Source organism: Arvicola amphibius, chromosome 5, assembly GCF_903992535.2.
Source record: "Arvicola amphibius chromosome 5, mArvAmp1.2, whole genome shotgun sequence".
NCBI classification, from domain to species: Eukaryota; Metazoa; Chordata; class Mammalia; order Rodentia; family Cricetidae; genus Arvicola; species Arvicola amphibius.
Window position 1 is genome coordinate 29,670,593 of NC_052051.1, and position 11,745 is coordinate 29,682,337.

The window sequence follows — 11,745 nt, forward strand, 5'->3', positions numbered from 1 at the left end:
GGCCACGGACAGAGCCGCAGGCCCCCGCCCCTCTCTTCCTTAGACCGCCCGCAGAGCAGAAAGTGAGCGGCCGGTCCTCCACTGCAGCAAGGAAATGGGGGGAGGGGGGGATAAATGGGTCTTTAGCAAATAAAGGGCCATCGGAGGGGAGGTGGGTTCTTCAGTGATGACTCTGGCAGGTCCAAGCCTAGTCCTCTCCTGGGTGTCCAGCTCTTTCGCGGTTAACTAGAATCAATTACTTGACTTGTCATTTCTAGTACTCATCCTTAAGCTTCAACCAAAATATTGACCTAGGAGGCTTACAGAAGTTGGGCTCTTGCCATTTGAACCGGATCTTGTTTAGGGAACCACTAGCGATGGGAAGGAGAGATTTCAGTGGCTCAGCCTTCACCCCTCCCCCTTTTCCAAAGGCGCCACAAATCGCCAATTTTCTGGCTAGCTGGGACCGGGGTGGGGGGTACGCGCGGGGCGTGGGGAGGTAGGAACCGGTGAATGTTAAAGAGGATTCTTTTTTCCCTCCTCCTCCTCCTTTCTGTTTTGTTTTCTTTCTCCCCCCCGCGGCCCCTTCCCCCCCCCCCCCCCCGCCTTAAGATGCAATTTGTTAAAACGGCCCTTTCAAGTGTGTGGACTCGCGAACGACGAGGTGGCCCTTTGTATGTAAATACTGAGGGAGGAAAAAAGCTCTCCCCATCTTTGCAATTAATTGACACGTTACACCTCTCATCTTGCTCTAGAGGGCCGTTGGCTGGGAGCGCAGAGCTCCCCAAAACCCACAATTTCACATCTGCAAATACTGTCTTCATCCACTTGACTCCCAAGACCCGCCCACACGTGGCCAACCTTTGCGTTTTTAATGTCTCTCCCCCCACCCTTTTTTTCACCCCTCTCTCGCTCCCTCGATCCCCCTCCCTCACACCCTCCCTCTTTCTCCCCCTCCCCCCTCCCCAGGTTCGTGAGTGGAGCCCAGCCTTATATGGACTGATCGCTCGGGCAATGGCCCATTTTTTCCTCGCCACCAGCCGCCACCGCGCGCGGAGCGGCCGCCGGAGCCCGAGCTGACGGCACCTTGGCACCTCTCCTGGAGTTACAAACTGAGGCCGCGCGGCGCTGGGCGCGCGGGCCGCCAGTCACTGCGTACATTTCCGCGTGCTTTCTGAGAAGAGAGGAGGCGCCGGGTGGGCTTTATTATTTTTCCCTCTTCCCTTTTCCCACAGTGTCCTCCTCTCATTTTAAATAATAATTATCCCAATAATTAAAACCCATCCCCCATCCCTCCCCCTTTCCTTCCCTTAACCCCCTCCCCCGCCCGCCCGGTCTGGGGAGCTCCAGGAATTGACCAAGTGAAGCTACAACTTTGCGGCATAAATTGCCGGGTCCGGAACCATGTCGCTGACCAACACAAAGACGGGGTTTTCAGTCAAGGACATCTTGGACCTTCCGGACACCAACGATGAGGAAGGCTCTGTGGCCGAAGGGCCGGAGGAGGAAAGCGAAGGGCCGGAGCCCGCCAAGAGGGCCGGGCCGCTGGGGCAGGGCGCCCTGGACGCTGTGCAGAGCCTTCCTCTAAAGAGCCCTTTCTACGACAGCAACGACAACCCCTACACTCGCTGGCTGGCCAGCACCGAGGGCCTCCAGTACTCCCGTAAGTAGCGAAACTTGGCCGCAAGGGCTGTGGCTGCCTCCATTGCTGAGGCAGCAGGCCGGGTGGACGCTGGTAGTTAAGGGGAAGAAGCCATTTAAGATCCAAGTTCCCATTCCGGATCCTAAAGATTCTGAAACATTCGCTTAGTATACCCTTTTACCTCCTCAGTAGCCATCCTTCCCAGTCCCTGCAGAATATTTGATGTCATATTTTTTCCACGTGGGAAATTAAAGCAGAGGACAGAGGTGCTTCCTAAGGGCTGGTTAGAGATGTCAACCGGACTGATGGCTCTGGCAGGAGTCCCCTGGACTCAGTTGACCCAGAAGGTTTGATTAAGCTCCCTAGAACTAGCCAGCAGTCAGGGTCCAGCTAGCGGTAGAGGATGGAGGAGGCTTCTGGTTTAAGTAGCTCATCCTGTCCCTGCATGATTGTAAAGAACCTGTGTGGTGCACGCGGCGGCAAGTGTGTGTGTGTTTGTGTGTGTGTGTGTGTCCAAAAAGCCGGAAAGCAAAAGCCCCCCAAACCTGCTTTACCCCGCCAAGCCATCAATGCCGGGATTGTGAGGTTTTCCTTTTAAAAATCTGCCCACGTCTCTCCAGAGAGGAAACGGTTTAAGGGGGCCGGAGCCCTTAACCCTCAAGGATCATCCACACTCTACCCCCGCACTAAATTCTCCTAGTAGTGTGTGAACCCCTAGAAACTTGAACCTCAGAGCCCCCACTGCGCAGACTCTCCTCTAGCGGACCCCGACGGCTTCCTCGGGCGCTGAGCGGGGCGGGGATTACCGCAAAAGCAGTGGGTCTAGGCTGTCCAGGGCCACAGGCCCACAGAAGATCCCTGGGGCTCCGGGTGGCCCAGGTGGCACTCGGCCTCCAGGCGCCTGATGCGCTTCTCTCCCCCCCACCCCAACCAGTGCACGGGCTGGCGGCCAGCGCTCCCCCTCAAGACTCCAGCTCCAAGTCCCCAGAGCCCTCGGCCGACGAGTCACCGGACAATGACAAGGAGACCCCGGGCGGCGGGGGGGACGCAGGCAAGAAGCGGAAGCGCCGAGTTCTCTTCTCCAAAGCACAGACCTACGAGCTGGAGCGGCGCTTCCGGCAGCAGCGGTACCTGTCCGCGCCCGAGCGCGAGCACCTGGCCAGCCTCATCCGCCTCACGCCCACGCAGGTTAAGATCTGGTTCCAGAACCATCGTTACAAGATGAAGCGTGCCCGGGCCGAGAAAGGTATGGAGGTGACACCCCTGCCCTCGCCGCGCCGCGTGGCCGTGCCCGTCTTGGTCAGGGACGGCAAACCGTGCCACGCGCTCAAAGCCCAGGACCTGGCAGCCGCCACCTTCCAGGCTGGCATCCCCTTTTCCGCCTACAGCGCGCAGTCGCTGCAGCATATGCAGTACAACGCCCAGTACAGCTCGGCCAGCACCCCCCAGTACCCGACAGCACACCCCCTGGTCCAGGCCCAGCAGTGGACTTGGTGAGCGCCGACCCTCCAGGACTCGAGGCCGTAGGCCCTGGCCCCACCCCAACCGCGGCGGTGGCGAGGAGGACTGGATCCTTACCACGGTTGTTATTATTATTATTATAATTATTATTATAGCGTTGAGCCTTCGCTCGGCTCAGTTGAGGAGGCACCGGGAGGTTGCCTGTGTCTCCTCAGAGTGGCAGATTCCATCTCCTGACTCTGCCCCATCCCTCCCTCCTTTGAACCTTTGGAGAGGATAGAACTCTTAAGTCGTGTTTACAGAATGTTTGCGCAGCTTCGCTTCTTTGCCTCTCCCTGAGGGGACCAAACTATCCCAACGTTAACGTCGTCACTTGAAAAGAGAAAGGACAAGCCCCCATCCCCGCACTGCTTTCGTGAATTTTGTAAAATATGTTTGTGTGAGTAGCGATATTGTCAGCCTCCTTAAGCAAGTGGAGAACACTTTAAAATATAGAGGATTTCTTTTTTATATAAGAAAATGCAAAATATTTATGGTCATGTACACGTTCCGACAACTGGTGGCAGATTTCGCTCTTCGTTGTAAATATCGCTGGTGATCCTTGCCAAATGACCTTCTGGATGGGCCTGCATCCCCATCAGGTCTAACTCTTCTTGTCCTTTGTTTTGGATGGGTTATGTTTGAGTTGCCTCCGTTTTTCTTTTTTATTTTATTTTTGTTTTTAAATTGTTCAGTGCAAACATTTTTCAACTATGAAAAAGGAAAACCTGTATAGGCGAGACATCCCCCGGCTCCATATTCCGGATCCTGAGCCCCGGAGCTTGAAACTCAGAAGCTCCGCGTGGTTCCCCAAGAGCGCCGGGCGCTAAAAGCTTTCAATTTTTTAAAATAAGAATTTTAATAAAAATCCTGTGTTTAAAAAAAAAGCAAGCCAGTTTTTCAATTTGTTTGACTTTATCTCCCTGCCTGCCGGGAAGGCGGACAGCATTAAGTCTGGAGCTTGGACCGGCTGTGTTCTGAGCTGGTACTGGTTTCCTCTTCCAGCCCAGGGACTGGGGACTGATACCCAGGCGGTGGAGGATCGCCCGAGATAGGCCTCTTCCGGACAGACCGGGACAGTCAGTGCTTGGTCGGCTTGGCCTTCAGCCTGCTAGCCGGTGGTCCAAAGTCCTTGTTGGCCCTAGCGCTTGAGGGCCTCTGTGCGCTCTCTGAATCCCCAACAGGGGGAGGAAAAGTGACTTTGGGTAACGCCAAACAAGGAGAGCAAGCCCCCCTCGCTAGCCCAAATCTACGAGTGGCTCCTTCAGCCTGAAAAGCTGTTGAAGCCACTACACTCGATGACTTTCACTTTGTTGCTTTTGATTTACCCCTTGCTAAGGGGGGGGGGGGTGCGTCTGAGGTTGAGTCTGATGGCTTTCTCTTTACTTTTCAATATCTGTGTACCAAGTTGAGGCCTAGCTGACCTCTTCAAGGCCTCGGCAGCGCCGGAGTGAGGGTGGGAGAAGTAAGATTGGGGCTTCTGAGGCTTTTCCTGTCAGTAACAACTCGCTGGGGCTTGGGCGCACAACCAGGTGTTGCTGGTCCCTCCTCCAACCTCTTTAGTCCGAGGAGCCAGAAAAGAGAGCTAGCTTACTGGCGATCCTAGGCAGCCCGGCCTTATTACTGATGCCCCATCATTTCGTGGAGTTGGGTCTCATCGCGCTAGTTCTTGGTTTCTTGGTCGTGGCTCTGGGTGAATGGTCAGAGAGCAGAGGTCGGAGTAGAGCGGAACTCTTGTCACCAGGGCTCGGGTAGGAGGACAGGCAAGTCACACAGTTCCGTCCCAAGAGGTTGGATCTGTCCTTCTTCCTTCACAGAGAACTAAGCTAGTTGCTTGATCCTGGAGCACAGAAGGTCCTGAGGGTAAGCGTCTCAGGGAGCCAGGCTGACTGGCGAGTACATACCTTTCTGCTCTGTCTCACTCACGGCTCCGTGCGTCAGAACCCAGCAATCGCTGAGCTTCGAGAGGTTGGAAGTCAGTTTATTTGGAAATAGTGTCTATCCTTCCCACTCTGAGGCTAGGGGCAGGAGGAGGTGAGCAAAAGGAGCCATCCCAGTTGATTTTTTCCCCTTTTCTCCTTCAAGTTGGTGATCAGATTTAATTCAATATCTAAAGCAAACACGATTATCCTTGTGACCAAATCTGCACAACGCACCCAGGGACGCGATTACACTTCATTCTGCCTTGTGCACACACCCCCCCCCATCACTGAGGACACCGGAGTCTTTCTAATAACTCACCACAGGTCCTTTCCCATCTCCGGTTCAACTCTGGGAAGAGGACAGTTCCCCTAAATGCTGAAAAGTCTCCCTTTGTTCTATGAACAAGCTTGGAAACTGTGGGGTTTTGTTTTGCTGTTTGTAAAAGCCAGGGAATTCACTGCCTATGGTTTGCTGTGCGGTATGAAAGGCAGATGCCCAACCTGCTCTGGACCCAACCACTCACTATCCCGTGTGCAACTTCTCCTAAGCCCCGGGTATCTGGGGCGGTCGGGAGCCTAATGGGCAGCCCTGGAGGGATGAGGGTTGAGTGTTCCCGGTCCAGGCTTTTGGCCACAATCCTAAGGAGGCCTCTCCGACCTCCAAGGGAGTGTAAAGGACCAAACTCTTGCAGTTTTCCACTGCCTGGTAGGTTAAGGCTCACAGGCCTGTACTCTCAGTATGTGCACTCGCGAGTCTCCGGAGGTGGACCTGCGCCCGCCCCCTCTCTGTCCTCAGGTCCCCAAGGAGTCAATAAAAGCTCCCGTGGAGCCCTGTGTGGCCCTAACCCTAGCGCCCTGGTAGCGCACCCCGCGCGGGGTCCGCTTCGGCAGTCTATCTTCGCCCAATCTACAGAGGGCCGCACAAAACCGCACAATGGGAAAGCTGGGAGCTGGAGATGTTAGAGGCGTGCATATTAAAAAGGGACAGAGAAAGGATCGCAGAGGACAGAGAGGGGAAGAGAGAGAAGCCCCCCCAGCCCCCCACCCGCACCATTCAGCGCGCTTATCGCGGGCAGTGAATCCCGGAGTCAGGCAGAAGTCTCCTTGGGGTTTTGTTGGGCCTGTCACTGGGTCCCTTTGTCATCCGCGGACTCCATGCTGGATTCCATATGGCCAGCTGGGCCGAGGGAGCGCGAGGAGGGACCCGCACAAAACCCAAATTGTGTCCGGCTTTCAAACCCTGTATTGTTGTCTGTGAAAGGAAGACGCATTAAAAATTCGTGCTATATCTATTGGGGAGGAGGGTGGAGGAGGGGAAAAGCCGCCCTGTCTTTGATGGCTTCAGAGGGCGCTTACCCCGCCTAGGCCCCATGACACACAGTCTCTCTCTCTCCCTCTCTCTCTCTCTCTCTCTCTCTCTCTCTGTCTCTCTCTGTCTCTCTCTCTCTCTCTCTCTCTCTCTCTCTCCCTCTCTCCCTCCCCCCCCCTCTCTCTCTCTCTCTCTCACACACACACACACACACACACACGGTTTAGGCCCCTGGTGTGCACTGTGTCAGATGACAGCTAGACTCCCACTGTCAGAGTATCCATGAAACCATTGGGCAGGCCTGGGGTGCCAGGACCTAGTCATTCTCCGACTACCCTAGGACTTCTGGGCTTTGGAGTATATGCAAACTCAGTCCCATGTGTCCGTGCACTCCTGGCCTGATGGTGAGAGAGCCTCTTACATCGTTCTGGCAATACCCAAGAAGCAGAGGGTCCCAAGGGGCTGCTCAGCCCAGCTAGACTGCACCCACAGCCAGTCCCAAGGCGGTTGGCATCCTCCGAAAGACTTGATTTCCAAAGCCAGCTAAGGCTTGAACTACGGAGGCATAACCTGCTGGCATCTTAGTGCCCAGGAGAGCCAGTTTAGAAACTTACTCCTCAGCCTTCACCTGAAGAGACGCTCCTTAATTCTCAATGTCTCCTGGACAGAGCAGTGTTTAGAAGGAATACACCCCATGTGGCCTTCCCTAAGCAGACAGGGTAGGTTCTGAGAACAACCCCTACAAACATCATCCAAATATGCAGCATATTTTCTAATCAAAAAGGCTTCAGACTGGGTCGTGGGAATAAAACAGAAGGTAGAGGCCTTTCTCTGAAGAAAACCGGACCCTAATGAGCACCACTAAGTTGACGAAAATGTCAAGTTACTATAAGTCATTTTCCTTCTCCTCTCGCGTGCTTAGAACCGCCATCACAGTAGATAATGCCACAGAGCCGGCACCACCTTCTTAACGCTCTCCGCTCCCGCCAGGGAAATAACTTATTTTCCTTACCTATTGACTGTTGGGCTTAGTTGAGACCTGGCGTGTATTTCTCCAGCCTTTTCAAGAGCCTGCCCATTGAAAAGCTAATCCAATATTTGCGGAACATAAGGACATTTCTCAAACGTATTTATTAAGGCCCATCGTTTAGTGATCACTTGGACGGAAGACAAGGGCCAGGGAAGGAGTGTTGAGGTGCCCCACACCCCACCAGGGAGGGCTGGTCTCTCTCCACCTCTAACGTAGAAGCTGGGTGCAAACTTGTGGGATGCTGGCGTTCCCCTCCCAGTGCTTAAGTGGCATTGGATTAGATATTGTGTTGGGTGGTATTTCAGGAAATATGTACTTGTGGCTTCCCGAGAGGCCAGGCGCACTGACACTCTAAACCTCGTCGATATATCATCTTTTATCCAGGATCTGCAAATAAACCCTGATCCCCTCGGAGCATTATAGCTGCCGCTATCTCGCAAGGAAGCGATCTGAGTTTTATTGCTTTCGCCAACGCCCCGACACACACACACACACACACACACACACACACACACACACACACACACACACACACACACGGGGAGAGGGGAGGATTTTAAAAGCCTCTGTTTTTCACTCCCAGGGCATCGTTATTAAAAGAGGCGAATAGGTCTCAGCGCCGCCATCAGAGCAAGTGCGGAAAAGCGGTCTTGCAAGTGAATTTTTCCTCTGCTTAGCGAACCACGTGGGGTAGGAAAAGCTAGGATTTTCGCTTGCCACCGCTAGGAGGCGCCCGAGAGCTTTTCTCCCCGCAAATCGCTAAGGGACCCGTGGAGTCCCTCTGTCCCTGGAACGCAGCCTCAGCCAGACACAGTTCCACTACCGAAGACCCCCAGCTGCCCTCGACCGAAGCGCAGTCTCAGGTCCAAGCCCCCAAAGCCGACCGACAAGGAGTCACTCTCGGAACTAGAGTTAGAGTCTGACCATGGGAACAGCTGCTCCATCTTCACTTGTCTGGGTGGCCTGGCAAGTGAGCGTCCTCAGGGGAGATCTCCATTTGCTCTTTTTACTTTTTCTTTTTCCGTTTACTTTTTCTGGGTTGCAGCCCTCTCTTCCCTCCATTTCCGTGCTCTCTGAAGTCCTCAATTCACAAACCACAGCAAACTGGTCCCGTGAGTCAGTAATGTTCTGAGTTCTTGGGAATTCCCGCTTGTGGCACCCAGGCGCGGTCCCCATGATCCTGAGCTGCCCCAGACCACTGTAGATGACTGTGGAGCAGGTAGCTCTGTAAGAGTGTAATGGAGGGTGTCCAAGTTTTTTGAGAGTCCAGAGAGATTTTGACTTTGGTTCAATTCTTTCCCCCTTTAGCGAGAGGTACTAGGAAGAAGAAACCTTAACCTTTCGGCCACTAATAATTTTTCCTCCGGGTGATCCTGTTCGTCCTTCAAATTCAATTAGGCTGTAGTGCATCCTGCAGACCAGAAAGGCATGGAGAGATGCTTTGTCTCCACACAGCAAGCCGCACAGTAGCGTGCTCTTACCACCAGGGGCTAGAACGCCTCACCGATGCATCGGAGGCTTAGAGAGAGAGGCAGGAACACCCCATCCCGTAAAAGTATACCAACTTTGTGCCAAGGCCTAAACTACAACGCAGAGGATGAGTCGAGGGGTGGGGAATCCGGAAAGAAAAAGATACAAGAGTAGGGATGCCTTCCACCTTCACCTATATCCGGGTGCCTTTCCAAGAAATTGGAGGTAGACTAGTAGACTGGGAGCCAAGAAGATTATATTCTAGACATCTGCCCAATAATTGACACCCCCAACAACAACAACAAAACCAATGTGCAACCCCTCTGTAGCTCCAGAAACTGATCTCTTAAGCCAGTGTTTCGAAACCTTCCGGGTGGATGCCAAGACCGAGGCTGCGGTGCCCGTAGTGTCCGCAGGGTGGCGAGATTGGATAAGAAAAGATTTTCAGGTCGGAGGACGACACAGGCCTGGGAGCCCCTTTTGGACAGCTGCGGATCTGAGGGATGTCTGGGTAGGGTCCCTTTACAGTAGGACTGCAATTCCGAAGAAAGAACTATAATTTCTTTGTCTTTGTGCCTGTTCCCCAGAGTGTGATGGGGAGATTAATGGGATCCAGCCTTTTCCTTCCACTCTTCCTCCTTGCTGATGCTAAAAATCTCTGTTACTGCCACCACCACGATCACATATTTCTACTCCTCCAAAATGTCCCCTTGTTCCAGGAAAATGTGATTTATTCTAATAAAAAAAACTTGGCACTTGTCAGTAATCAATTGGAAACCATAGGAGGTACCTCTTTCTATTTTTCTTTCTTTTGCGTCTATGATGTTTTGGAGCCTTTCTTCATAAAGTGGTAAGAGCAAGCAGTGGGTCTCTGACATCACAGCCGTGATGTGCAAAAGCGCCTGGCAGGTACCTCCCCCACATCACCTTGTCTGACAGTAACAATTCATTCTACACATGACACTGGGTTCCTGAGAGACTATACTCTCAACACACATGGGCCAGAGGAACAGCGACAGCAACAACAACAAAGTCCTGGGAGCAGAGGGCACATCCATCCCATTTCAGGAGAAGACTGGGCAAGAGTGGGAGGGAACTCCCTCTTGCGCTGCAGAATTAGCTGGGAAACCGATGTGGGATGTCCTTCTGTATATGTATTGCTTTTATTGGTTGATGAATAAATCTGTTTTGGCCAATGGCTTAGCAGAGTAAAGTCAGGCAGGAAATCTGAACAGAGATACATAGAGAGAAGGTGGAATCAAGCAAACTCCAGCCGACCGCTGAGGAAACAAGACATGTAGAAAATGAAGTAACGCCATGGCCAAGTGGCAATAATAGACTAATAGAGATGGGGTAATTTAAGATGTAAGAGCTATCTAGAAATATGCCTGCATCATTGACCAGACAGTGTTGTATTAATACAGCTTCTGTGTGATTATTTGAGTTTGGGCAACCAGGAAACAAAAGCACAGTCTCAGTTTCCAGGAAGTGCCTGCCAGGTCCTCATTAACAGCCACTCAAGGACCCAGTCCAGAATTTCAGGGCAGTCCCAGCCTCCAGACACCATCTAAGAACACGTTCTCAAGTCCTGTTACTGGGGGCCAGATGGCCACTCTGGACCAGCAAATGTCATGTGGAAATGGAGGAGGCTTGGCTTCAGTCCCCAAAGCACAAACACCAAAATTAATTAATGTTAATAGAAGGTAAATGAAGGAGAGGCTGAGGGTTCTATCCGAGGGCTACACCCTGAATTTTCCTGGCCCTGTGGCCTTCTAGTCCTTTGCTTTTGATGACACCAGCTTTTGACCTCCACTCCCAGAATGACAGAAGTATCATAAATACAATTATTTCAGTGCCAGTTGGAGCTCTTTTCTTTAACTAAGGGCTTATCTTTTACTTGGTGTGAGGTAAAGGAGAAAAGGTAGCATGTTATTGGGTCTAATTTTGCAGACCATATACATATACAGAGGAATGGTCCCATCTGTATGTGTTGAAAGCTGTACCATTCTTATAGAATGGACATCAAATAGGGAGCTAGATTTATAAACAACACTTTGTTATAGTAGAGGCACACAAGATACCTGACAGTCTGAAAGTGCATCAGCCAATGAACACATCAGCTCTGCCAGGTGCAGGAAATGTGCTCTGGGTGAGAAAAAGTGTTCATTGCGGGTGCAGAAGCACTGTATCCGTAGCCTCTCATGGGATACACAACGGGTAGAGGAGGGGGATGGCTTCTGGCTGCTGGCACCTACAAGTCTGCACCTACAGGAGGAGCAAAGGAGGCTATCTCCAGGACAGGGGACAGTGGCAGGAAGTCCACAGGTTTCAGTCAATCGCAGGTACAGGTGCCCAATCAAAAGCCCAGCACTCCTGCTCCAGATGACCATGAGGCATGTTCCACAGAGGTTCCCCCTGGCACGGATTCCAGTGGCCCTCAGAGGCTGGCTGCTTGTGAGACTACCTATAGAGTCGAATACGCTTCCCTGCCACGGCTTCCTTCGTTGCCTCCTCTATCTTCATCTTGGGCTTGATGCTGGCATCTCAGAGGCCATTGGCTGTCTGTAACTCACTGTCACGTGCTCCTGTAGGGTGAGCATCCAGCACATTTCTTAGATGGTGGGGCATCAAGGAAACAGTAACCCCAGGCAAATGTGATGCGGGAGATGGAGAAAAGCGATGGATTGGTCACTCTGGTGTCCTGCACTCTAGCAGTCTCTCTTGTGTAAATGGAAAAGCAGGGTTCTGGTCCCTCAAGACCGGTGACCTGACTGCTCATCACTCACCAGCTCCCACCTTCTTCAGTTCAGCTCCTACCCCTTCATCTCATGAAAGAGGGTGCGAGTCGGTCAGCAAAGCACCCTCCAGTCTGCAGAGCTCCCCTGGTCAGTTC

The 11,745-nt window shown here is 52.6% G+C and overlaps 1 protein-coding gene across 1 annotated transcript; it reads left to right on the top strand.

The window, feature by feature from the left end:
* The first annotated feature begins 1,383 nt into the window (after window positions 1-1,383).
* Window positions 1,384-3,118, top strand: Nkx2-2 (NK2 homeobox 2). Its single transcript, XM_038332048.1, has 2 exons — window positions 1,384-1,642; window positions 2,556-3,118. Exons 1-2 carry the CDS (start codon window positions 1,384-1,386, stop codon window positions 3,116-3,118), a joined length of 822 nt encoding a protein of 273 aa, XP_038187976.1.
* The last annotated feature ends 8,627 nt before the right edge of the window (window positions 3,119-11,745 follow it).

What these genes read in the sequence shown, in the direction of transcription:
- Nkx2-2 (XM_038332048.1), top strand. Translation starts at nt 1,384, where the DNA reads ATGTCGCTGACCAACACAAAGACGGGGTTTTCAGTCAAGGACATCTTG. An exon ending in CGAGGGCCTCCAGTACTCCC is followed by an intron (nt 1,643 to 2,555) that starts GTAAGTAGCGAA and finishes CACCCCAACCAG; the next exon opens with TGCACGGGCTGGCGGCCAGC.